At 33.7% G+C, this 27,611-nt stretch overlaps 2 protein-coding genes across 5 annotated transcripts; one reads left to right on the top strand and one right to left on the bottom strand.

Moving 5' to 3' along the window:
- Positions 1 to 2,087: 2,087 nt before the first annotated feature.
- On the top strand, positions 2,088 to 10,692 carry alpha-Man-Ib (alpha-Mannosidase class I b). Of its 2 annotated transcripts, none has more exons than XM_090105146.1 (13): positions 2,088 to 2,383; positions 3,473 to 3,652; positions 3,845 to 3,970; positions 4,072 to 4,204; positions 4,280 to 4,465; positions 4,534 to 4,682; positions 4,759 to 4,947; positions 6,622 to 6,809; positions 7,112 to 7,220; positions 7,726 to 7,920; positions 8,368 to 8,508; positions 9,418 to 9,563; positions 10,177 to 10,692. In XM_090105146.1, exons 2-13 carry the CDS (start codon positions 3,515 to 3,517, stop codon positions 10,244 to 10,246), a joined length of 1,770 nt encoding a protein of 589 aa, XP_089961272.1. In that variant the 5' UTR covers positions 2,088 to 2,383; positions 3,473 to 3,514; the 3' UTR covers positions 10,247 to 10,692. The 2 variants fall into 2 exon arrangements, with proteins under 2 accessions (XP_089961272.1, XP_089961344.1); XM_090105218.1 differs by having other exon boundaries at positions 7,741 to 7,920.
- A 6,505-nt stretch (positions 10,693 to 17,197) lies between these two features.
- LOC149910962 (uncharacterized) lies at positions 17,198 to 26,778 on the bottom strand. Of its 3 annotated transcripts, none has more exons than XM_090101480.1 (4): positions 26,627 to 26,778; positions 22,080 to 22,416; positions 19,340 to 19,535; positions 17,198 to 18,695 (listed from the first exon to the last, which is right to left on the bottom strand). In XM_090101480.1, exons 2-4 carry the CDS (start codon positions 22,370 to 22,372, stop codon positions 18,447 to 18,449), a joined length of 738 nt encoding a protein of 245 aa, XP_089957606.1. In that variant the 5' UTR covers positions 22,373 to 22,416; positions 26,627 to 26,778; the 3' UTR covers positions 17,198 to 18,446. The 3 variants fall into 3 exon arrangements, with proteins under 3 accessions (XP_089957606.1, XP_089957601.1, XP_089957609.1); XM_090101475.1 differs by having other exon boundaries at positions 26,532 to 26,748; XM_090101483.1 differs by lacking the exons at positions 22,080 to 22,416; positions 26,627 to 26,778 and adding an exon at positions 19,743 to 19,884.
- Positions 26,779 to 27,611: the final 833 nt, after the last annotated feature.

Raw genomic sequence — 27,611 nt, forward strand, 5'->3', positions numbered from 1 at the left:
TGGTAATTGGAACCTAGGGAATTTCATGAGCTATTTAAAAAAAAATTTCTAACTTAACGTACCTAGATAATAAATTTAAAAGTCCTTAAAAAAATTCACAGTATTGAAAAATTCACATCCACATTTTATTACGTCATAATTACAGTTTTGATGAAAAATTATTATTTTTGCTTGTCGCTTTTTAAATAAACGCCATCTAGGATTCTTTTGAGTAACCACTACGTGGTACCATCTACGTCTATCATCATCGTACCACACGATCTTTTGCAGGACGCAAGCCAACTGACAAACTTTTGAAGTTCTCTACTTTTTCACTACCTACAGAGTTTTAAGTAAATTCTTTCAAACTACATACATAAACTATTGAATAATAATTATTAACACGTCATGTAAATTTCAAAGTACAGAAATGAACAGTGGAACAATACCACAGAACAGTAAAGTAGATAGAAGTGTGATGTGGGCGTGGCCCACGTGTCAATGATAAGTTTAGATCACCTAACTTGCTCTCAGTTGTGCGCAGAAAAATATTCGAGTCGGTTGTCAGCTGTCAAACCTTTTTTCCATATTTATTCATTAATTAGGACGTGTTGTTCGGTATAAAGAGTGCAAAAATGATAGCAGACGAAATAATATCAGCAATGAAGGCATTTCATACCGTCGGTAAGTCTTATTTTAATTTATTTTAATTATATTTTATGTTATAACTTCGCTTGTCGTAATTTGTCAAAATTGTATACAAATATCTAGTCAAAATGAACCTTAATACATAAGAAATTAGTACTATTATAGATTGAACAGCAAACAAGACTTTCTGGAATATTATTGCAATAAACAAACGAATGTCGCTTTAGTGATGCTTGTGGTGCATAACGACAGTATCGATACTTTAGAAAAGACAAACATTATAAATATTAAATTTTATTTTATTTTTCCTTAGCTTTCATTTGTCTAATTTATTTATAGATTTCCGAAAGAGGCTAATTTAAAAGAGAAATGGATAAATTCAACGTGACGAGTTAACTGGATGCCGAACAGTACTAAGCGGTCTAACAAAGGCCACCGATACATCAAACTTACAGCAGTTCCAAGATTTAAAATAATGCATATTTTCTGTTTGTATTTTGTAAATATAGATTTATACTATATATACTATTCTATTCCGTTTTTTATTTAATAATAATAATATAAAAAGACGTACTTAGTAGTAAATAGTAATAAATATACTCCAAAATGTGACGCATTATACTATACTCATATAAAAGAAAGAAAAAAAAAATACACAAAAAATATTTATTTGTGAATTATCGATAACAAGGCTGACATCCCTCAGAGCATAGCATCAGATAAATATCAAGTTAATGTCATTAATGTTGAGTGACACAAATTTCAACCTTATCTCTATGTATTGCGTTTCAAATTTATATCTATCGAAAACTAACGCCCTCTGTTGTGGAGTAGCTGAATGTTTTCGAATTTGGAATTTCTGTGCAATGAGAAACAAAACAGCTAATATACCTAGGGATGTTATACTAAAATAAACCGTAACATGGTGCGTTAGGGTACATATTGAAATGCTGAATTTATAACCTAAGTCAGTTTTTACTCAAATTAAGCTGTCCAATCAAAGGCATAGTTTACTTGTAGTGTACTGTATAACTATCGGTTTAAATGTGTGGGTTTGGCGACACTGGTTTTCATACTAATTAGACATTACAGCACTTCTATATGTTTTTACTGTTCTGTGAACAATACTATCTGTTTACTGCTGTGTCTGTAAGTACAAATACATACTGGTATTTAAACGATTAAATGCTCATTGAAACTTCAGAAAAAATAATAATTTTGAAAATGGTGAACTGTTCAATAGTTTTAAATTTTGTGTTAAAAATTTCTTGAGTAAGTATAAGTAATATTTAAAGTGTAGAAAGAGTTTTCTCCCAGTACCCATCTTCAAAATGACAGATGACGTTAAAAAAGTATAATGTCAACGACTCATCGATTTCCATTTCTTTCTGAAAAGTTGAGAGTTGAGACCCGTCAAGTGCCGTCAAACCTACGCGTCAAACTCTAATCCTGTGCTCTAATCAGCCCGGATTTCGGTATCTATAAATCCTGGTCCTATGGGATTTAACGACTACATAATATATATTTGATACTTTATTAATAATGATTTTAATAAAGAAGTAAAGTAAATACAATAATGAAAACATGAACATTATAGTATGTAGATAAATTTCTAGCTTTACACTCATACACATGTAAAAGCCGAACTTGCAATATTTTAAAACTATGCACTTTTATTTTGTGTACGTGGAAGTGTATTAACTTTTAAAGTTTTAATTTATAAGTGTTATTATAAACTACTTGGACAGCGAATAACGTGAGTATATTATTTTCATATCTATAAATACATTGCATAAATCACGATCGGTGCTCTTTGTTGTGTGTTGACCCTTTTCCTGTTATTGATTTTCCCGGATTGACCTAGATAAGGTCCTGAACTATTTTTAGGTACCCCACCTCAAAGCCTAGATGCGCTCAGCGCATCTCGATATTAATATTTCAATTTATTGTGGGTGTGACAACTGACAGCCATAGGAAGTGGAACTACAGATAGTTGCACAAATGTCGAAGCCTAGAGTTAGTGGTGATTTATGTGTTGCTTTAGCTGTTATTTAAATAATTTCGTGTTTCCAAATTTAAATTTGTTGTGTATTTGTTAGATTTGAGTGTGAATTTTCGTGATTTAGTTGAAACTTTCCATGGTTCCTTCCATATTGAATATTCCCTCCCATTCCAGTATTGATCCCTGTCTCCACCAATAGTGGAACACTTCTATTTTTGGATTTCTAATAAGAATTTATCAATTTTATTCAAAGAAAACATTATTCTTTGTTGTCTACAAGTTCCCAATTTCTAATTGGCCCCTCATATTTCATTTTCCTGTGAATATCTTTGTATGTAAAGTTACCTTTGCATGAAATGCAAATGTGAATTACAAGGTACTTATTCTCTGTTTTAATTTTGCTTTATTTGCACTTTTGCTAAGATAGCAACATGTTTTTGGCTGACCCCATCATAGCTTTGTTCTTGTTTTATACAATATTTAACCACTATAGAAATTGTTTAGATTTCATTGTTTGTTTTTGATTGACTAGTCCAATTCTATTTCAAATTTCTGCTTTATGCTAACACAACGCTTCCTTGCTATACAAATCTATACTATAATATTATAAAGCTGAAAGTTTGTTTGTTTGATTGAAGGCGCTAATCCTGGGAACTACTGGTACGATTTGAAAAATTCTTTTGGTGTTAGATAGCTCATTTACCGAGGAAGGCTATAGGCTATATATCATCACGCTACGACCAACAGGAGTTGAGCCATGGGGGTGAAACCGCGCAGAGCAGCTAGTATCAATATATAAATGCTGTTCAAAACAATCTAATACAAATTTCTTCATCCTTGCAGGGAATCTTGAAGCGCACCCTCCCGAGAAGATGGTATAGGATTATGCCAACAACCCCACGGGAGACACGGATTGACTTCTGTGACGACTACATGGCCGAGACACCACCCAACAGGTACTTCCGAGGAAGGCCTGAAAGCCCCATGTATGTTGAACCTGTCGCTACGAGGAATTTCTTTCGGGTAAATATTTTTTTGTACATTGTAGCTATTTTCAACTTTTCAATATAAATGTTCATAAATACTGTGTATTGTTACATAATACTTTATTACAGTACAATAGACCCATTGTTACTGACTTCCTCTTCTTTTCAAACTAATCATTACTGCATACTTAAAATGAATTGAATTTTAAACTAACTTTTATTGTTCTAGAAATGGAATCAGCTATCTCGTCTGCAGCGGTCCTTGGTATTGGCAATACTAATACTGATCGCGATATTTTGCTTCATGTACGGCCTATCAAGTGCCATCTCACCACCGCAGCCTTTAGGACCTATAGTAAGTAAAACAAGTCATCTTTAAGACTTGCTAATTGCTTTACAAAGATGGTTGTGATTTTCTCTTTTGTTGGTTGGTATTTGACTTTATTATGTTTTTAGCACTTGCCAATAAAAAACTCCAACTCAAGCAGCTTGTTGAATAAAATGAAGAAAGCGGCCATGGCCTCAGCAAAGGATAAGAAGGGTGTGGTTCTGTATGAGACTGATTTCAGCCAAAGGCCTATTTTCGCTGGTAAATAAATAGTTTTTTCATTGATTAAATTAATTTCATACTAAATTACGAAGTACTAATGAGAATTTGTTTCAGGACCGTCCAATGCTCAGCAGTATGCAGTGGTGCAGAGTTTCAAGCACGCCTGGAGGGGTTATAAGGAACTCGCTTGGGGACATGATAATTTGAAACCGGTTTCAGGAACAGCTTATGATTGGTTCTCACTTGGATTAACGATTATTGACAGTCTTGATACAGCTTTTATTATGGGCTTGATGGAAGGTAGATAGTAAAAATTATAACATTAATAATTAATACCTAACTATCATTAATATTTAATATTTTCACAGAATATGAAGAAGGTCGCGAGTGGATTAAGAACGAACTGGTATTCACAAAGAACAAAGATGTCAACTTCTTTGAAACAACAATTCGTGTTCTTGGCGCTTTGCTGACTAACTACCATTTTACTGGCGATAACATGTTTCTTGAGAAAGCTGTAAGTAAAGAAATTTTATATTTAAATCAATATTGAATTGTTTATGTAATATGTTAATGTTTTGTATTGTCCGCAGAAAGATCTTGGTGAGCGTCTCATGACTGCCTTCGCATCACCATCGGGTATACCGTACTCCGATGTGAACCTCGGTGCTCGTACCGCTCATGTACCGGAGTGGTCCCACTACAGCACTACTGCTGAAGTCAGCACGGTCCAACTGGAGTTCCGCGAACTCTCCCGTGCTACCAATAACCCGATTTTCGAGGTAAGTTTTCTAAAAAGCATTTTTTGAAGTGAAACTTCTTAATCGGGGTTGGACAAAAATTTAGTGTAACATTTTTGCGTTACGCCGTACGCGTGACATTTTTGCGTTACGCCGTACGCGTGACATCTTTGCGTTACGCCATACTCGTGACATTTTTGCGTTACGCCATAATCGTGACATTTTTAAGGTCATAAAGAAGTTTCACTTCTTATGTGTGTACTCTAGTAAACGCATACATTTTTCTTTTTTATTGTGATTCCCTTTTTTAACAATGCCTATAACTATGATCCTTACTGATATAATAATGTATGCGACAGTGTGTTTCTTTGTTTATTGTGTTTATTTGTCTTTTTTTCACTTCTTACGTGTGTACACTAGTACACGCACACATTTTTTTTTATTGTGATTCCCTTTTTTAATGCCTATAACTATGATCCTTACTGATATAATAATGTATGCGAAAGTGTGTTTCTTTGTTTATTGTGTTGTATAGCAACAAAGCGATTGTATGGTATAATTTTTGAGGCTGGATATAATTAGGAGGATATTGGGAACTTTTTACCCAGGTGAAATATCTAATTCCCGTGGTAATTTATAGCGGGCGAAGTTGCGGGTGAAAAGCAATGATTTTCATAAAATATGAATTTCGTCATTCCAGATTTAATTATATTTTCTGTCATCCTCATTATGTATCAATTCACTATGCAAAGCGAGGTGTTCTATAAATAGGGTGTGGTACCCCCTCGCTGGAGGGTGGGGTGGGCAGTTGTCCCGGCAACAGCCTATATGCCTAGATAGTATAAGGCTGCATCCGGGAAGATTCTAGAGCGCGCATGCGTTGCATAGTTAGGTCATCCGCGCAGGACCTAGGTATTGACGTAATGCAGGTTTGCACTGAGCATGCACCAATTTATTTAGGTCACCGGGACTGCAGATTGCGTCGGTAACGTCCTTGTTTATTGGGTGCGGCAGGACGCATAATGTTGTAGATGGAGCGTCTGTGCTCTCTGCGCATTTGCATTGGTCAAAGCAACCAATAGCGTGCATTTATTAACAACCAATCAGATTTCCGTTCCATGAAATCTTATATCTGGGTCACGAGATCCTGGGAATCCCGACCATTTTGCTCTGAGCTCTCGAGCTGCAGTGATCTTAACGTTTTGCGAAATTTTTATTGAAGTGTTATCGGATTCAAAAAAGCGATTAAACGTTTTTAAAGTGCTTCGGATATATCCGCGTATTCATTTATAAAGATTAATTTCATTTTTAAAGATAATTTCCGAATTATTTGTCCAAGATGTTAGACATGGCGCGCACTTGCTTTGCGATTATACTATTGTTTTTTTACATGTTCGCGCTGATTGCTATTGCTATGGCGATTTTGTATAAACTTTCGCGTTTTTAAATCAATTTAATTTGAGTACTTATCCTCTTACGTACGGACTCTTGAACGTTTTTCAAAATGTCTCTTACGAAGAAGTGTTTGTTCATAAACTTGCTCCTTCTTACGGTATGTATTCAAAATGCCGAGACGTATTTAATCGTAATTGTTTTTGCGTTGCAATTGGGTATTAAATTTTTATCAAATTTCCTTTGTTCTATTTCTGGATAAATGGTGTATTAGTGCGCAGGCGCGCAATAGTCTATCGATTACAATCGAAATCTTTGTCGTAGGACGCAGCGGCGGCTGTATCGGAGAAGATTCACCAGCTTCCGAAGAAACATGGCCTGGTGCCGATCTTCATCAACCCGAACACCGGACACTTCCTTCCTCATGCTACCATCACCCTGGGGGCTCGTGGCGACAGCTACTATGAATATCTTCTGAAACAATGGATCCAGACTGGAAAGACTATCAATTAGTAAGTAGCCTTTGCACTTCAATAATTTCAGCCGAAGACTGGTGGGTTTGCAGCATGAACAGCGATTAACGATAAGTATATTTTTAATTTTACACGGTACAAACTACAGTGCGCGAATAATTTATCCTGGTCTTGAAGGTAACATAAATCTTGACCGAATGTCCGGAAAAACGGTCTCTTAATGAAAACTTAGTAAAATGGCTTCAAATTAAAACTAGATCAATGCCCTGACAAAATTAATTCAAGAAACTTCTCAACTGTTGATTGACAAATAAATATATGAATTATTTATATAATTTCAGTCTCCGGGATGACTACTTGACAGCTATAGAAGGGGTTCGTGAGTTTCTGGCGCGCCGCTCCGTTCCAAACAAGCACCTGTTCATCGGAGAACTCACTGCGGGATCAGAGGTAAAATAACAGAGTTTAAAGTTTGTTAGCCCCTTCCTTTGCTTTGTTTTTTTTTTTCAGTTTTATTTGGGAATGTAGTAACAGGTTTTTGAAAGAATTGGGAAGGTATTACTATTCGGAAACCAGATTTCAGATTCAATCGTCATTTCTTATTTTAACTTAAAGTTGAGATTGAAATAAAAATTTGTACATAAATATAACTCTTCTAGATTTAAAAATCTTGCTTCTTGGTGGATTGAGACCGCAGCGGGGTGCTTACTTGAGCCTAACATAACATTTTGTCAATTAATTTTTTACGTATTTTGCAAAAAAATGGTACAAATGAAAATGCAAATTATGAAGCTACAAATCAACAAAAACTTTACCATGCCACTTCTAGTTTACAAACTAAATTTGTCATATTTTAAATTTACTTCTGGCAATTGTTAGGTGTTTTATTTATTTGCCTACCTAAATTACTGGTACTCTAATATGCTCGAGAACAAGACATATTGATTCAAAGTAGGCTTACAATAACCAGGCCTTCAACCCGAAGATGGATCATTTAACCTGCTTCTTGCCGGGAACTTTGGCCCTGGGCCATGCTAATGGTCTACCTGATTGGCACATGACCATGGCTGAGGAACTTATCAATACCTGCTACCTGACGTATGCTGTGCACCCCACCTTCATGGCTCCGGAGATCACTCACTTCAATATTGTAAGTACTTTTATTGGTCCTTTAAGTTGGAAATTTTTATGGGCTTTTTCGTGGTGGCTCAACTTAAGTATCTTTGCTTATCGGTACTTAATCTTGTGTTATATTTGTTTATCAGTACGAAATCTGTTGTAATAATATAATCTGTAATAATATGTATAAATATTTTTAAAAACGCAAAAAAAAAATTAAGAATTTTTTGACTTTTTTTTTACTATTGAACCATTTATAAAACACTAGAGGTCCGCCCCGGCTTCGCGCGTGATACATATTTCGCAATAAAAGGTAGCCTATGTCCTTTCTCGGGTATCAAAATATCTCCATACCAAATTTCATGCAAATTGGTTCAGTAGTTTAGGCGTGATTGAGTAACAGACAGACAGACAGAGTTACTTTCGCATTTATAATATTAGTATGAATGTAATTAAATAGACAATTTAAAATTTCCAGGGTAGCGGCACCGAGGACATGTTCACCAAGATCGCTGACGCTCACAGCCTCCTGCGCCCGGAGTTCGTTGAGAGCCTCTACATCATGTACCAGCTGACTGGCAACACCACCTACCAGGACTGGGGATGGCAAGTGTATATGGTAAGTAGTGGTTTGCTAATTTTTGGGAAAAAAAAATTATTGGAAAAAAAAGCAAGAGACGGAAAAAATGTTTTTAGAAAAAATTGGGATAAGCAGTCGTTAATGCGGAAACTCACAAAATAACTTGGGAATTTTTTTTTCTAAAAAGAAGTGATTTTAAGATTCTACGGTGTATTAAAACAGCGTCCTTAAATAAATAAAGGACACTTACAAAATGCTAAAATAATGTTTTATCTGGTAAGTTCAGCCCCCCTAGACAAGTGGCTTTCTATTAGCGTAAAGTTCAATAGAGAATATGAATGTATGAGATTGACGTTTGATTACGACGACGACGACGATTGATTACGTCAATCTCATACATTCATTATCTATTCTATTGAACTTTACGCTAATAGAAAGCCACTTGTCTAGGGGGGCTGGATGTTTTGAAGTTAGTAGAGATTGTCTAATCTAAAAATGAACGCCCCTCCACTGTGTTAACGCTCACATTCAAAGTACGTGTATAGACGCAATACACACAAATTGGTCTGCCTCATTGGTCGTTCAGTCCTCCAGTCCCATCCATGCCCGAACGACAGGACCAGTTGGCCAACTAGTGCATAAATGACGCGATGCACGACAGAACGGACGTGTCATTCCGTACATAGCGCGCTCTCCCCGCCATACAATGCTAGGCACCTGAACTGATCGCCCGATTAGTTGACAAATCAGTGCGCGAGTGTCAAAGTTTGCAGTAGAATCGACGCGCGCACACATATAAAGTGGTTCAATAATTATTTGTCCTCACACATTGAAACAATTAAGTTTAGTGGAGGGGCGTTCATTTTTAGATTAGACAATCTCTACCAATACACATTCAAACAATTTATTTATTTCTAACACATTAATTAATTTAACCTATTATTGCAGGGTATCGAGAAGTACGCTCGCGTTGCTAAAGGCTACACATCGGTGACAAACGTGAAGACTGACAAACCGGCGCCAAAGGACATGATGGAGACCTTCTTTCTCTCCGAAACTCTGAAGTATCTGTACCTGCTGTTCAGTGATGATAGGTCAGTATTTACATATTAAAAAAAATTGGTTGCCTGTAAAGTCGGTATACGGGCGAAAGTTTTACGTGACAACGACTTTTTATGTCTGTCTCTCTCGCTCTTAGGCGGGCTAACCATGCACGCGTGCCTCTCACTCGCTCTCATTGTGAGCGCATAACGTGAGCGTGAGCGTAACGCAGTTTCTTGAAGTGTCACCCGGCAAACCAATTTATAAGACGTTGTCACTTCAAAAAGCGTATGTGCCGATCACCCGTGTCAGAAGTAAAACTTCTTTGGCATTCAAAGATACCATAATAGTTGCCTTACTCCATGACGTGGCGGCAATAGCCATGATGCAACCTTGAAATTTTACTCTCAACGCGCCTAAAGAAGTTTCATTTCAAGAAATGTGTGGGTGTGTTTGTCCCTGAATTTGAAACGGCTGAACCGATTGTGATAATTGTAAGTGGAATGGCTCGGCTTTAAATTAAAATGTTTTACCGGATGCATCCGGGGCAAACAGATGCTTAGATTTTTTTTATTGCATTAATTATTCGAGGATTCATAAAAATATTTATTTATTTCTTTTCTTAAATTACTGAATCCTTAATAATTGTATGTTTGTGTATTACAGATTCGCCCTTGATCTGAACAAGTACGTAATCACCACCGAGGCCCACCCTCTGCCGATTCACAAAGTTTAAAGTGATATTGTCACGACAACAGATAAACCGACGACCCACGCTCGTTATATGGCCTAGTTTAATTTAGATGTACTCTAAGATAATTCAATATTTAATATAGGTAGGTGTAATTTTAAATAAACCATGTTTATATTATTGGGGTTAGGCTTGTTTTTGAGCGTCAAACCAATTAAGTCTGGTGGTAAGTGTTTACTTTTGTAATTATCACCAGATATTGTGTTTGATTTCCAATTGAGACCAATAAAATCATCTGACAGGTGACTTGTCCTTGAAATACTTAGAGATACTAGCGGGCAAGACATACACTCGCATTGTCATGGCCCAATAATATAAAATATGGGTGTTATAGTATTGGCAATTATATACGCTTATCGATGTTATAGGTTAATTTTGGTAGCTCTAGCTACTTGTAGTGGGAGGCGAGTATTAGTTACCCCCAAGAAGCTTTTATCCCTTTCACACCTAACTTATTGGCAAGTGAAAGGGATAAAAAAACATACAGGCGTCATTCAACGTCATATTTTCTTGTTACAAGTTAATGGTCATAGTGCAATCTCCAGTGTATTAGATATAAGCTTCTTGGTTACCCCTGGGCCACGCTCGCACCGGGGAAGTTACCACACCCCCACGCACTCGCCGTTGGTGACGACTGTACTTGTACGACTGCCACTGTACGGGTGGGGGGCCGGCGGCTTATCCCCTCTCCATCCTTTCCTCTCCCATCCTATCCTCTCCCATCCTTTCCTCTTCCATCCTATCCTCTCCCATTCTTTCCTCTTCCATCCTATCCTCTCCCATTCTTTCCTCTTCCATCCTATCCTCTCCCATTCTTTCCCATCCCTTTCTTCTCTCATCCTATCCTTTCCTCAATTTCCCATCCTATCCTTCCCTCCACCTTATCCTGTTTTGCAATGCCATCCTCTCTTCCCCATACTATACTGTTTATCCCGTCCTTTCCTCCTTACCCCATCGCTCCCTCCCTTCTCCATCCTATTCTTCCTTACTCATCCTTTCCTCCCTTACCGATCCTATCCTCCCTTCCCCATCCTATCCTACCTTCTCGATCCTATGTTCCTAAACCCAAATAAGCGTAGTACGTATCTACTCATCTATATAATGTGTGAGCATCGAATGACATAACATACGGGTGCAAGTTATGCTATTCGTTTGCTAACTAGTTACAAAAAAAGGAAGAAAAAACTAAAAAAAAATATGTTTTATTTTTCGAAGCCTGCATTGCCGTCTTCTCTTCAAGAAAAGAATTGGTTTCAAGCGCTGGCTTTTAATGTGTATTCATTTGCCAATTTGCATTTTCTTTAGCGGTTTGATTTTATAATTAGTTACTTATTCACTGTAATATATTTTGTAAATTGTATATTGTATCACATTGTTATTATCATGAGTCGTGGACTGTTGTTGTTATTTTTAATGTGTAAAAAGATTTATATTTTCTTACGCGCTGGTCTGTTTTGATAAATCATTCATTATATGGTTAATTTTGTATAGACGATTTCTTCCATTTGAATTAGTTCTAAGACTTTTGATATTTAATTATTTATGAACGTATTAAGTTTTATACTTGGAGTAATGAAAAACAATATTCTACTTTTATATAATTTTTGATATTCGTAGCCAAAAATATACATTTATTACTTAATTAGTTCAATGAGACAATTAATTTTAGCGACAATTTGGTATGTAATAAAATCCTGCTTATTTTTTTAAGTTTTAGGTTAAGATTAGAGTTGTTGTACTATCAAACAATAACTCCGACCTTTGCAAAAATTCACTATAATGGCAATACTACAAAACTAATGTATTCTTCATTCTCAAGATAATAACATCTAAAGGTATAAGTTATAACAGTTGATCCTTTTCGACCTTAAACGATGACCACACGCATTTGTTACTAGTGTCAAAAAAACACCATCAGGTATATTTGTAGTATTGCCGAATTGTTATTTAGTATGTAGTATGTATTTATGTCATATATTTATATAGTTAACGTTGACTGGCTCTATGGTTCCGGGTTCGAGTCACGGGTCGGGCCGTGGATGTTTTCACTTCTATTCGCAAATTTTTTTTCTATATCTGAATGTTTGTAGATTACAATATAAAAATACAAAAAAAAAATAACAAAAAATAAAGGCATCATGAGTCGGGTCAAGTTAGGTTAGGTTAGTTTTTGGCGGTGTTAGAGCACCCCCGTGCTTCGGACGGCACGTAAAGCATTCGTTCCGTTTCCTAAACTCTCCGGACTGTCGGATTAGTGATTACCGACGGATCGGATTGAGTGACGGACCTTAGAAGGAGACAAAAGCGACTGAATTAATACGCTTGGATTTCCCCAAGCGTTTAATCATATAATTATAAGTAATCGTAATATGCTTTGCTTCTTATGAGCCCTCTTTACAATCGGCATCGTTGGACGAGGAAAGACAATCACGATAGTGTAGTAGGTCTAAATGTCTGATTGATCGTCATTGTAGATATTTATTCTTACTCGCGCCGTACTGGCGGCAAACGTCGACGATTGTTGAGCCAACACTCTCGGTTGTGAAGAGGGTACATTATTTATAATTGCCAATACGTTTACGTAATATGTTAACATAGATTTAGGTGTTATGTCTCTGTCAAACGGAACGCGTATTTAGCTCGCGTCAGTGCGCTAACCTGACGCCGCGCTCTGATGCGTTGTATCTGACAAAGCCATTTAGTATTAATACGGGTTTACACCCACAAAAGCCAAATTATGTCGAACATTGATTGACAAAATAAAACTCACTGACACAGTAGAGTTGTAATATAATACTGAGTAATTTGTAGGACATGACCATGTTTCGGTAACCGTTTGAAATGTTACCGAATAACATTACTTACGGAGAGTTGAATTTTTACGTTACTTACTTCTTTGTGACATTACGTTAGTAAGGATTCATTAATTGTATCTGTATAGAAACTATGTTATTAATTAACTTCCCATTTTATCACGCTTAATTCCCAGTTCAAATTTAGTCCACTTTTGTTTAGATTTTTTTAGATTTTGGCATACATTTGATATATTTGTATTCAAATTGTTGATCGAATATTTATGTACATAAATACCTGTTGCGATGCATTTTACACAATTGCTGTAGGAAAATTAGGGGTAGTGTACAGGCGCTGAATTTTCAGTGAATTTATGGTTTTCTTGTGTGTTTGGTGCTTTGTTCTCTGAAAGTTATTGTAAAAGCTTCTGTTAACTTATAATGTTTTTCATGGATTTCTTTGTACGAGAGATGACATTATAATATTAGGTGAGTAGAGATTTTTTTTTTGTTTAATAACTAATTTCTTAATACGTTAATAAATTTACTCGAAATTCGGCGTATATGGTTAGAGCTAACTAAGATAAGAAGATATTTCGGTGCTCACTTACGCGTAGTCTAAACTAAGACCTCAAGAGATGAGTTCCTCCTTTTAAATCCCGAACTCTTATGTACTTATTAAATTAATTAGGGGATACGATCTCTAAAACTTAAAACCATCCAGGTATGAGCTTAGCTCCCAAGTGGTTAACTTAAAACTGTAGTTAGGTTTAAATTTTATTAGTTAGAGGGTCAAATGCCAACGTCCAAGCACCGCGAATCCGTTGCTCATGCCTGATTTGCAACCTTTCCTTTTAGCCAAATTTAATCTTACCTTTTTAAGTTTAGTTTGTTATTTTGTATTATCATTAATTATAGTCATATCACGTCAATTTTAGTCACTTGACCAATGACAGTAAATGCATCGTAAACCTTTAATAGAAAGACATTGAAGACAATCGAAAATCTAAGACTATAAGGATATTGGATATTTACTTATAAGAAACGATTAACAATACAATGTGGATGCTTTAAAGTAAGATAATATGTAAGTATTATCATCGGACGAGACAAATATTTACCCGGATATACTGAAGCGCTATATTTGCCAATTATCTACGGATATTATAGTTAGATTACCTACATTCGTCCTTATGGAAAGAGTTTATTGGCGTGCTGTAATAGATCGTCTTGATAGATAATACATAGGAGTATTTTATTGAATTGTATCAAGGGTGAATGTATGTAAAATAACTTTAGATGTAACGGACATTACATATCTCAAACGAAGTCTATTTTGGTCTATTATGTCGATTTTCTTAATTATGATGGACTAATAGCATATTTGGCAATATTGCCTCGGGTTTTGCGATTCGCACAAAATCTATGGCCTATGTAAGGCAGTGCTGCATTTAACCATTACGTCATTAACGTTTGGTAAAATCTTACACAATACATTAATATTAAAGTAGTTTTTGTGTCTATTTATGTAATAGTATAAGTGTCTCTGATATTATTGATGTTTTACGAGTATTCTTTATATTACGCGGTGTTGAGGGAAGTTGGAATGCGTACGGAATAAGGGAGACCGATCAATCGAGATCTTTCGTCGATTGGTCGAAAACAGGGATTCAGTGAGCAGTTAAAGATGGCACAATTATAATATTTAAATAAATGTTTATGTTATGTGTTATCAGCTGTGCGGAATTACTCCGCATCATAATACTTAATAATGTAGTAGATATGTGTGTCCTATAGTTTTAAGGAATCCGTCATAACCCAAGCTAGAGTCCATGCCACGTAAGAAGTCCCAGCGAGGGTATGGTCTAAATTTGACAGACAAAAATATGGGCTCTGACGAAAGATTGAATTACTACCACCATTACTAACTGGGCGTGCTTAAGAACTCACAGAAAACCCTGAAAAATGAAAGAGAAATGTTGAAAATTTTCTACATCTTTTGCATGCTCTTGGGTAAAATAAAAAAACTTAAAGAGCTGATAGGGCCACATGTACGGGACTCCTTTTGTTGACGTGGACTCTAGATAACATACAAACCTCATTATATGGCGGAGAAATCAATTAGATAAGTTCCATTAAGACATTAAATATTTTCAGAACCTCATGTTACATTCAATGTTACGATAACTTATATGTGTTAGTACGATAAGAGATAATATTGGGATTGAAGTTAAATATTGACACCTATTCTTAATGATCAATTCACTCTAACCAAGACATCAGTGAGAAAGGACTGGAAAGAACATATTAGGAATTAAAATTTAAATGTGACTCAAGTTTGGTGTGCTAAGATGTTTCAAAGTTATAGATACGTTGTAGACGCTACAGTGGCAATATGGAAGTCAGGTAATTGCCTGACTTGGACGAGATGAAATCTGTTTAATGAAGTAGAGTGAAAGAGTGCGGCTTATAAACGGTCTTTAGCGATTTAAAATACAATGTTGTTGGTGTATAACATGTATATACACCTGATATGTCATCTTTGGACTTAACTTCAATCCCAATACTAATAAACATGACTGTTGTAGCAATTAAATGGTTGTTTAATGTTTCGTAAATCTATACTATGGATATTAATCGTTTAGGCCAGTATAATTTATTTAACACATCAATATTTTACGATTCCTTGATTATACTTGATGTAATACAGGCCTCAATGTTATTAATATTATATATTTTAGTCTTTATCTGCTAGCGGGAGTCCGAAAGTTTTATTATAAAAATTTAAAATTATAGAGAAAATTTTTGAAATTATAATTGAATTAAATTATCAACAGGACATAGACTTTAAAACGTACTTCGAAATCACGAACTTACCAGAATTTACTAAGAATATATTATATTTTGATATTTCGGACTTCTGCAGCGTCATATTTTAAGTGTCTATAGAAAAAATATTTTCTAAATCTATACTGTATCTTGTATCTTTGTATAATTTGTTTGCGATTTTTATTATTTTTATATAAAATGATTTTGTGGTATGAAAAATAGTATGACTTTGTTTGGTTAAGTTTTGTATACCAAAAATATAGAAATTGTGCACTGAAGATGACAAAATTAGTGTGAGGTGTGAGCAGATAGTCAGTCTTCAGAGCATAGATGTGCATTTTAAATTTATTTAACAAATTACATGTATATTTGTAATTTTAATATGTTTTAGTCAATTATGTATATAATGTATGTTAAGTTACCATGATATTAGTTGTAATTTATATTACTATGTTTTGTTATACTTCTACTTTCAGTACAATATATTTTATTATACGATATTACTATTTAACAATGATGTTCCAAGCTATTTAAATACTGATTGTTTTAGTGCAATGTTATGACTACTGTTGTAGGTATATTAATTTATATTTACACTTATTTAATAATTTCTGTGTACAATTTTTTATTGTATTTATTTTACTATACAATCTTGTCAATAAATATATCTGAATGTGCAAATATGTATTTCATTTTATTGTGCTCTAAAAGTATTGATTTATCTCAAATTAATAATTATCCACACTGATCCTTAAATTAGATGAGCTTTTCACTATGAATACATAACTAGATTGTTAAGAAAAAAAACAAGGTAAGACAAGCTATTGGCCACTTGCCTGTATACTACTTCATTTTAGTATATTTTTGTTTTACAAAACTAACAACAATCTTCTTTCAAAAATTAAGTTAAAATAAATGTAAGCCTGTTTTGAGAGTGATAATAATTCTTTAAAGGGTGGCCAGTATATATTATTCGTAGCCATTTAATCTGTAGGAATTTCAAATAAGACTGTTGGCAACAGAAGTTTGGAATTTAATTAAAATATCTTATAGTTTGTATTGGTATGGTTTAACTGGTTAGTCAGTAGCACAATAATTCTGGTAAGTGTACCAAGCTCATAAGCTTGGTACACTCGCATCTCGCATCTTTACCATCTCGCATACGAGATGGTATCCATAAATAAGAGATTTTTCGATTATAAGATCAAAATAAAAATAATAATCTATTTATTTTTAACAAATCGTATGAATAAACCAAATGAATAATTATGGAAAAAGAAAGTACATTCAATATCAAAGAAATAAAAAGCATATGAAATTCTTATTCCATTTATTAATTAATTACGCTACAAAAGTACAGCTTCCAAAAATAAAATCTACATTACCAAAAGGCAGACTCCAATTCGGACAGAGACTTATATTTTATCATAATAAAGGCAATAACAAAGTATCACTCGAATCTAAAAACTAAAGTGGCACATCCTGCAAACTTGACAAGTTTGCATGAGCATTTTGTGAATACGAAATTATGAGGAATGTTTTCATGCAGGCTTGACAAGTTTGACTTATATTAGGGGCCTCTAAAATAATACTACACGGAGTTACAGCACCGCCAGATACGTCGATACTTTTAATTTAAAAAGAAATGTTACGCATTTGTATAAATATAATATCAATATTATCACATCATATGAGGAATGTGCTTCTGTATTGAGCTTTATTAGATACAAAATTCATTATCAAAATGAATGTTAATCAATATATATTTAAATATAGTTCACACATAAATTCTGGAATGAGTAGGAACATTAAAATAAAAATTTTGGCACAAATCTCTTGTTATACCCTGTTTGTAAAATATGAATTAAAGATTTAATTTAGTGTATTTAAATATTAATTTTATAACTTCTTTTCTATGATAAGCATAGAGAAATAAGGTACCAAAAATATTTTTAGATTACAAAAATCACCCATAATCATCTTCAGGTTATATGGAACTTTCATATTTTTGTAAATTGAGACCAAAAAAGTGAACTATCGTAAGTTCTTATTGCATTTCTATTTTCTACTAAAGAAGAGATTCTTAAAGTATCTTTTATTATTTAAGAAACCATTGCACTAAATAATGATATTGTTTACACAAGTTTATAAACTACAGTTGCTACTGCTACTAAAAAAATAATGGATATTGAGTTTATACTACTGGTCATGCCAGATGTATACAAGATATAAAACTAAATTTCTGTTTTAAAACTATTCCAAAGCTCATTCTTAGACATGTCACATCCATCCATAACACTTAATTTACTGTATTTAAATAAAATAATTATAAGAGCTAGCGCGCACAAGCAACTTTGTCTCCACAACTATTTTGTCTCTCCCATCAATTGTATGGGGAGTTGCGTCGCTACGTGCGCGCACTTTCATACTAGCCCATGGGTGGAGAGACAAAATAGTTGCGGAGACAAAGTTGCTCGTGCGCGCTAGCTCTAAAGTATGGACAAACATGACACAACAATGGTTTCATAAATAACAAAAGTCGCTTATCATCTAATTTATGGCAATTACATAAGCACACAGTCGCAACACTGTAGAGTATAATATAAGCATTTAATACCGCAGCTGTCTTCCTCTGCAGTGGGAGTGCTTGATCGAGTTTTGTGGGCCGGCTTTGGCTTTATATACACACTGTCGACATTATCACTCAATTTATCCTTCTTATCCAGATCTGTATTCGGCGGCTTAATAATAACCTTTTCATCGTTTTCGAGGTAATCACTGTTTTTCTCATTTATTGAGTCACCTGCTGCATCCTGAAATTATAAATCAACTATTGCAGTTAACATGTAAAACAAAGCAAGCAGCATTTGTCACTTGAAAGCTTATGTATTACTGTATCAGTAATTAAAAGCTGATTAAACAAGTATTGTTTATCTTTGTGTAATCATTAAATCATCAAATTATGCAACTTTTAATAAAATTTAACATAATAAACATAGAATACTTGAAAGAAATTGCTGAATGAAGAATATACATGCATTTGCAATTGTTAATTTAAAACTATTTGTTTAACACACTTTAACAATTTAAAATGTGACAGATTTAAAAAACATAATATTCTATATCCACCTAATTTTTTGATAAAAGCTTGTATAGTTACTAACACTTTCGACTATTTGCTTTCAATAGAACACTATACTTAATTTTTTGTCCTAGTTTTACTTGAATATTGTGAAAGCAGTCATAAAAACAATTATGTATAACAAAACCTAAGCTATTATTACCATCCAAGCCATAACATAATATTATATATACATAAACAGTCTTTGGCAGCCATTATGGTGGATTCATTACTGTTAATTGAATAACAAATTTATTATCACACTAGTTACTAATGATTTGGTACAAATTTTTTGGCAAATGTTCCATAGCTTCAATTATAATAAAAATAATCTACCTTAGGATTTTCTTTTCGTGTAAGTTCGCCAGGTTTCTCTTCCGAGTCTTTATCAGTGCTAGTATCAGGAGGGTCTTGAAGAAGAGATACTGTTCCAACTCCACCCAGAGCAGCTGAAGTTTTATCAGGTACTAATAAACTGGTTTCTTCCTCGATCTTCTTTGGCACTGGATTATGAGACGAATCACCTGACATGCTTAAAAACAAAATATCCAAATATTTAGTATTCGCCACGCGACGCTTAACGATTCAGCACTACTTATCAAAACAACTAATCGAGACGTATTGTGATGCTTGTATTCATTTGGAACATGACACTGTCATAAATATTGTGTAAACAATAGTCGGACTAAATCGCTTATTCAGTGGAGTGCAGGAGTGCAGTTATAAACCGATAATTCACCTTGGCGCTATTGACTGCACTTGCTGTTGCTCTCCGGACAAACGTCGCCATGTGCTTATGATTTTTTCGAAATCGTTATTTTCTTGCATTGTTTTGAAGGAATTTCAACCAAAAAGTTTTGTTGCTAAACGAAGAATTATAAATAACTTGTAATACATTTAATACACTGGGGTAGAAGCCTTTGAAAATAACGAAAAGATAAAAAAAATCGCAGTCGGATGAAACCCATTAGAAAAGGAGGGGAATATGATAAAAATGTAAGGAAAAATAAATTACGGTCAATCTGAGTTCGGGAAGCGGGAGGGGGGAGCTTTAAAGAGAAAAAAATGGTTTCTCTCGATTTCCGACAAAACTACAAGTCCTATAGAAAAAAGTTCAATGGCAAAGTTGTAGGTAATTAAAAGTTCTACAACTTTTGTATTCACAATTTTTCACATAACCTAAAAATTTAGGTGAAAAATTCAAAAAACCAAGTTTTTGGTCTTTTATTTCTATCTACTTCAAAATTTATTTTTTTTCTACGAAATTTGGTGGAAACTTACTTTATTATGTCCCAAATACACTGTAATTTATTTGATTGAAAATATTTATTTTTTCGCCTTATTTTGAATTAATACCAAAAAAACAACCTAATTTTCAATCGAAAAGTCACCCGTCAAAATATCAGCTTTTTTCAAAAACTTGGGGTGCCTTTTATTCATTGAAATCTCTACTTTCATATGGTGTAAAAAAAATAAACACCACCATAGTAAATGTTCTCAGGAAATGCATACAAACAGTCTGAAAATTAGCTTTTACTAAATCAGGCACACTTCTTGAACTCTATATCTTCTCTTGTATCGGCTTTTCGGTAATATTTCAAAAGAAAAATAATTATCTGTTCTAAGTTTAATATTTTACAGCATATTCAAAAGCAAAATGATGTCGATAAAAACATTTCAGGTAGTTCGAGAAGAGTGCCTGATTTAATAAAAGCTCATTTTCACACTGTTTGTATGCATTTCCTGAGAACATTTACTATGGTGGTGTTTATTTTTTTTACACCATATGAAAGTAGAGATTTCAATGAATAAAAGGCACCCCAAGTTTTTGAAAAAAGCTGATATTTTGACGGGTGACTTTTCGATTGAAAATTAGGTTGTTTTTTTGGTATTAATTCAAAATAAGGCGAAAAAATAAATATTTTCAATCAAATAAATTACAGTATATTTAGGACATAATAAAGTAAGTTTCCACCAAATTTCGTAGAAAAAAAATAAATTTTGAAGTAGATAGAAATAAAAGACCAAAAACTTGGTTTTTTGAATTTTTCACCTAAATTTTTAGGTTATGTGAAAAAATTGTGAATACAAAAGTTGTAGAACTTTTAATTACCTACAACTTTGCCATTGAACTTTTTTCTTTAGGACTTGTAGTTTTGTCGGAAATCGAGAGAAACCATTTTTTTCTCTTTAAAGCTCCCCCCTCCCGCTTCCCGAACTCGGATTGACCGTAATTTATTTTTCCTTACATTTTTATCATATTCCCCTCCTTTTCTAATGGGTTTCATCCGACTGCGATTTTTTTTTGTTTCAAAAATTATCTACTCTAGTCTATAAGGCAGTGGGCAGATGTTAGTAGATTATCTATTAACAATTAATTTTTAATACAGAAGCAAGAGACTGCAGTTATCATTATTTAGAACATTGAATGTATTATTTGTTTTAGTTTTACCTACTTTGGTTTGCTTTTGTTTATTTTTTATAAGTTACGCGTTGCGTGAAACATGACGTCAATAAATGTCAATATTTGTTGTGACTTGGTAATATCAAATATGCCTGCCATCCATAAAAACAAGTTCTTTTATTTTTTTTTATGATTTAAAATGAATTATTTATCGATTTATTATACCAATAAAATTTATTAAAATAGTTATAAAGATTTTACAAAAAGAATGATGTCAAATTATTTATGGCCATAATTTAGTAGGTGATATCATGTTCACGCGGATCTAAGACGCGGATCATGCAACACAAGAAAGAGCGGGAAGATTTAAAAAATTGGAAAGAAGTTGGAAAGAAGTCGGAAAGTTTCAAACGTGTAAGTTTGTGAGTTGAACCTACTAATATAAGTTCAAACCAAACAATATTTTGAACTACATTGACATCGTTTATAGTTCAAACACAGTGTATAGGCACTACATGCTGTACATGCTGTATGATTTATTTTCATGTTTTGTTTTTACATAATATTATGAAGATTTTACATTGAATTTAATTTAATTTTTTCTTTTATTAAGATTCAAATAATAAGTGCATAACAATACATTTAAAAACGAATAAATTCTTAATTACTTACAAATTATACATTGTTGGCGCTCTTTCTTTTTCTCGCTGCTTGTTTTGATATGCATTGTATGCATATTCCTTGTATTTGTTCTTTTTGCGTATCGGTAACCATATTACACCAATGCTGGTAGATGATTTGTTTTTTCCAGTATATTGTGGTGTGAGTGAAGGTTTAGTTGACGTCGATGGTGTGATTGTAGGTAACTTCGCACTGGGTTTGGGACTGGAAGAAACGTGGGTTGACTTTCCAATGCTTTTACCGGAACTTTTTCCCGGTAATCCGCCAGTTCCACTCTTGCCCATGGAACCAGCGGACAGTTTATGATTTTTTGGCGCCAGGTTGGAAACTAAAATGAATGACAATATTCTAATTAAAAACGTATGTAATAGTTAATACCTATAATGAAATAAATTGGTCGGACGTTATAACTTATAAGTTATAACTAAGTAGGAGTTTAAAAAGTTTATGAATCCTATCCTTCCTACTAATATCCTAATAATATTATGAATGCAAAAGTTTGTGAGGATGGATGTGTATATATGGGTATGTTTGTTACTCTTTCACGCAAATACTACTGAACCGATTAGAATGAAATTTAGCACACATATAGGTACCTAGAGGGTAACTTGGATTAACACATAGGATAGTTTTTATCCGGGAAATCCCATGGGAACGGGAACTATGCAGGTTTTTCTTTGGAAACGCGAGTGGAAAGCTAGTGAACTATAAAATATATCACTTGTTTTGCATTATAAACGTACGCTGGGGTGGCATGAGTGGTAGAGTTTATGCCCCTATCATTTATCAAAACCTATGTATGGAGCAGTAAATTGCAGGATTTTCAATTGTGTGTGCTATAGGAAATTAATCCATACTAATATAATAAATGCGAAGAACTCTGTCTGTCTGTCTGTTACTCAATCACGCCTAAACTACTGAACCAATTTTCATGAAATTTGGTATGGAGATATTTTTATATCCGAGAAAGGACATAGGCTACTTTTTATCCCGGGAAAATGACGCATTCCCGGAAATCCCATGGGAACGGGAACTATGCGGGTTTCTCTTTGACCGCGCGGGCGAAGCCGCGGGCGGAAACCTAGTGTGATTATAATTTTTACCCAAGTCCCAATGGGAAAGATTTTTTAATAATTATTTTTTTAAATTATCTGAAAACTACATATTTTAATTAACTAATTATTTGGAAGAACTTCGTGTGTCTTATAATACCTATGTATATTTTTTTAAATTTTCATGAAATTTGATTCTCTATAATAAATAAGCCTGTTAGTAGAGCTTCGGTGTATATTATATTAGGTACAGTGGTAAAGCTTCAATTTAATATAAAATGCTGCAGCCTGCAGACACGTAATATTGTAGGTTACACGTTGTAAAGTGAACATAAAACAAGGTACTTTAAAAGGTTAAAGGCGTATCGTCGAAGCGAACAGTGACTTGCCTTCATTTCTCGCACCTAACACATAATATCCTTTGTTTATATTAAAATAAACACGAGGTCATTTCAACCGCAAATATTATAGAAAATCTTTATTACACCTAACATGAAAATATTCATTGTTCAGTGGCTACATAACTAGGTACATTAACATATATAATATTACAGGGATAATCTCAAGCTACTGAACCCATTTTATTTTATTTTTGTTTGAAAGATTGTTCCGTTCCTGGCTAAAAAATATTTATAACATACTTACAACATAAACCGTGATTCAATTATAACTAAGACTGGAATATTTTTTTTTGGTACCTAAGCATTCTCTGATAGGTGGTACGTGAAGTCCCAAACAAATGTATAAACTCAATAACTTGTACAGAGGTAGGTAGATAGTAATTGTTCTCTCTCCTCAACTCAGTAAAATAATCTAAGACCTTAACTATTATGCTTGTGATGCACAGCCGATCTTTGTTTAAATTTTGTAGTAGTGATGAATAATAATTATACAGCAATTAGCCCGTGACGCAGAGAATGGTTTCAACGAAACCATCAAAAATAATTAATGTAGAAATATAATTATAGTACCTAAAGGAACATAATTACTTCATAACTTCAATACTAGCATAGTCCACAGGATAGGCAATAGAGTTTTATATTTTACTACGATTTCAAAGAACACCATTATCATATTATTATCACGTTGCATTTGAACGGATTAATATGTTTTCGAATACTAGTTCGAGTCTGTGTTCGAGTCGTTTATTAGTTAGGCCAGCTGCTAGGTAGATGCTATTCACATTCAGCATTGTCACAGATACTATACTGCATTATTAAACTTGAATAATATGATATTATGTATGTAATGATACCTTCCACTGCGTATCAAGTTCCTGATCAATATTTTTTCATTATGGAGCTCAGTATTAAGGATTCATGACAAGGCTTCTCGAAATATTGCGGGGTATATATACTTGTTTTGATGAATAATATAATTAATGTTAAAAACAAAAAATACACATATTTCTGCATGTATTGTATCAAAGCTTTTATAAAGTCCTGCTAATATTATAAATGCGAAAGTTTGTGAGAATGGGTGTATGTGTTTGTGTATGTATGTTTGTTACTCTTCCACGCAAATACTACTGAACCGATTACAATGAAATTTAGCACACACATTGAGGGTTGGAACTTGGATTAGCACATAGGATATCCCGGAAATCCCACGGGGACGGGAACTATGAGGGCTATTCTTCGAAAACGCGGGCGAAGCCTCAGGTGGAAGGCTAGTATTCCATAAAGAAGAGATTGTACTCATGAATATAGATTTTACAAAGGTTAACAGCCCTTGAATCACAGGGTTAGAATATTCAAATTGCCACTTTGGAAAAGCTAAAAATTTTCACCTTTTTCTTTATTGCTATTTCTTGTACATTTGCAGATTCCCTGCATAATCTTAAGTTACTACTTTGTGATGAATATTTTAATAGATTAAAAATAAGTACCTACTCAGCGAACTATAATTTTACGAAATAGGTATAACTTACTGCCTTACTAAGTACCTTGTATTCAAATTCAAATTCAAATTCAAATTCAAAATTATTTATTGTGAGTCACAAGTATTATGGGTTATTAGTTATTACATTAGGTATAACCTTAATGATAAAACTTTTTGAAAAAAAGCGTGAACTTTGAATGGAACCTTTTGAATTGTAATTCCCACTTCGATGACTTGGTAGAATTGCCGAGATACACATCATATTGTAGTAAATAGCTAATATAATGCATAAGGCATAATTATATAGCAAGCCGGTTTATGGTCACGTTGTAGCCCTTTAAAGTATTGCCTTCCATACGTTGGTATTTGTGCAATGTGCAGTGAGGTGGACCGTGGCATGACTTTGTTTCTACATTACAACTCGAAATTGAACACTCCTTTTGTCATATTATTTTATACTAGCAGCAAACCCCGGCTATGCCTGATTTACTTCTTTTTGACATACTATTTTGCAGTGCTGTCTTTGCCTAGATTTACTTAAGATGAAAAGTAGCCTATGTTAGATGAAAGATGAAGCTTTCTAGTGATGAAAGAATTTTTTAAATTAGGCGTGTAGTTTTCTGTGTGAAAAAATTACGCACATATTACATACAAAAACACAAGTGATATCTCTTTATAACATTAACGATAAGTTTATATATTTGATTATACTAGACATTACTTATTCTTCTTCTTATATATAAAAATGAATCGCAAAATGTGTTGGTAAGCGCATAACTCGAGAACGGCTGAACCGATTTCGATAATTCTTTTTTTATTATATTCCTTGAAGTCCGTGGATGGTTTTTATGTAGAGAAAACGTAAATATGTTCCACGGGCGAAGCCGGGGCGGACCGCTAGTAAACAATAAAAACATTATCATCACATAATCGCGCTGCGCTTATGTTTCGTAAGCTTCAAATTTAAATAATATATTTCGCAATTGTTTACGTTGATATATAACATGGAACACCGTTCAATATTAGGTATATTATGAATCATAAGTAGTAATGCGTGATTATGTATTTTAGAAGACAATTCACTCTAACGTATAAAATAAAAATAACTTACAATTAGGTACCTGTTTTAGGCCATTTTTTTGTATCGTTGCTTAGCCTCTCAAAGACATAGTAGGTAATAAAAATTAAATGACTAGTTATTAACGATATTGTACATTTTGCGTCATCGTTTAAATATTCTTGCGAACATTGAGGATGAGGGTCAAAATAATCTCAGAGGGCACCTCTGATATCACTTGATTCATATTACCGCAGTAAATACGATAATATATCGATACATCTAAACACAATAGTTATCAAGTTACAATTGCTATACAAACATACATTATTCATGTTGGAAATAAAAGTTATTCAAATAAAATTTCACTCAACTTTCACCAGGTTTTTCCGTACAAATGTTTGATGATAAATATAGTTATGTTATACAATGTTTTTTCAAAAATTAACTTACATTATTAGATGCTTAGGAATGTGTTAGAGGTCCATGACATTTAGAACGGTACACTGCACACAAAAATCCCGTTCGTGTAAATATTAAATAACTACCTATATACACTGCGCGACTGTCCGTGATCACTGCCGTCGAAAACTGGTACACATGTGGAGTGAACACCTACGAATACATTGCTAATGACACGTAATACCCTCTTATGTCTTATAACCATAAAGAACAAAATAGCTTGATCCTTCGTGGTTTCGCTGATCGCTGTCGATTAACTTTTGCATTATAAAAGAATCTTCCTTGCGTCATTTTTAACGAACCTAAATGGCCATATGTGTGAAGGAAATTGGAAGGGTCGCTCGATAAGTGATTCTACGTTGCTGGAATCTCTTTCGCAATAATGTATTGATGCTTGATTATTTGTAATATAAACGTTACACGTAATAGCCAGAACCTGTTTTTGTACTTTTCGCTGAGTAGTTGTCGTGTAAACCTTGTAGAAATTTTGTTTGATTAGGTCACCAATCAGTTTTTGTGTTGATTAAACAAAAAGTTTAATAAAAAGCAATCGCTCTTGTTTTTACGGAATTAACCTTAATTTGGCGTTAAAATCAGAATCGGATACATAAGAACTGCGACTAGGTACATAGTTAGGTAAATAAATAAATTTTGTTGAAGTAGTCTATTTACTCTCTTTAATATTAAGTTATAGCCATGGTTATAGGTAAATCTTTAATTGTTATAATTTGATTGAAATGTGATCCAGACGAAAGTTCTAGAAACTACATAATGTTATGGAAATAAATAGCAGAAGTTTTCAAACAAAGGGAACAAGTTCAAATTCATTAACATTACCACATTCTGCTCTATTACCTACCGCTCTACCATAAAGGGACTCTATGAAATGCAACAATCTATGACAGTGTGGTTTAATATTTATTTATTTATTTACTTGGAGCACCAACAGCTTATACAAACAAGATATATGTAGCAGTTAGGATAAATACAAAAAGCCAATTAAAATATGAAAGTAATAAGCAACTCCGTAGCTCGGGACTATTTTTATATTAGAGAAATAATGCTAAACGA

Source organism: Colias eurytheme, chromosome 1 (assembly GCF_061535395.1).
Source record: "Colias eurytheme isolate Ceu_HAF_F1 chromosome 1, ilColEury1 Martin Lab GWU primary, whole genome shotgun sequence".
In the NCBI taxonomy this organism is placed as follows: domain Eukaryota; kingdom Metazoa; phylum Arthropoda; class Insecta; order Lepidoptera; family Pieridae; genus Colias; species Colias eurytheme.

Coding starts and splice junctions, on each gene's coding strand:
- LOC149910962 (XM_090101480.1), bottom strand. CDS start 22,372: ATGGGCAAGAGTGGAACTGGCGGATTACCGGGAAAAAGTTCCGGTAAA. Junction 19,536..22,079: donor GCGCCAACAATGTATAATTT/GTAAGTAATTAA, acceptor TTTGTTTTTAAG/CATGTCAGGTGATTCGTCTC. Junction 18,696..19,339: donor CACGAAAAGAAAATCCTAAG/GTAGATTATTTT, acceptor TTATAATTTCAG/GATGCAGCAGGTGACTCAAT.
- alpha-Man-Ib (XM_090105146.1), top strand. CDS start 3,515: ATGCCAACAACCCCACGGGAGACACGGATTGACTTCTGTGACGACTAC. Junction 3,653..3,844: donor CTACGAGGAATTTCTTTCGG/GTAAATATTTTT, acceptor TTATTGTTCTAG/AAATGGAATCAGCTATCTCG. Junction 7,221..7,725: donor AACTCACTGCGGGATCAGAG/GTAAAATAACAG, acceptor GATTCAAAGTAG/GCTTACAATAACCAGGCCTT.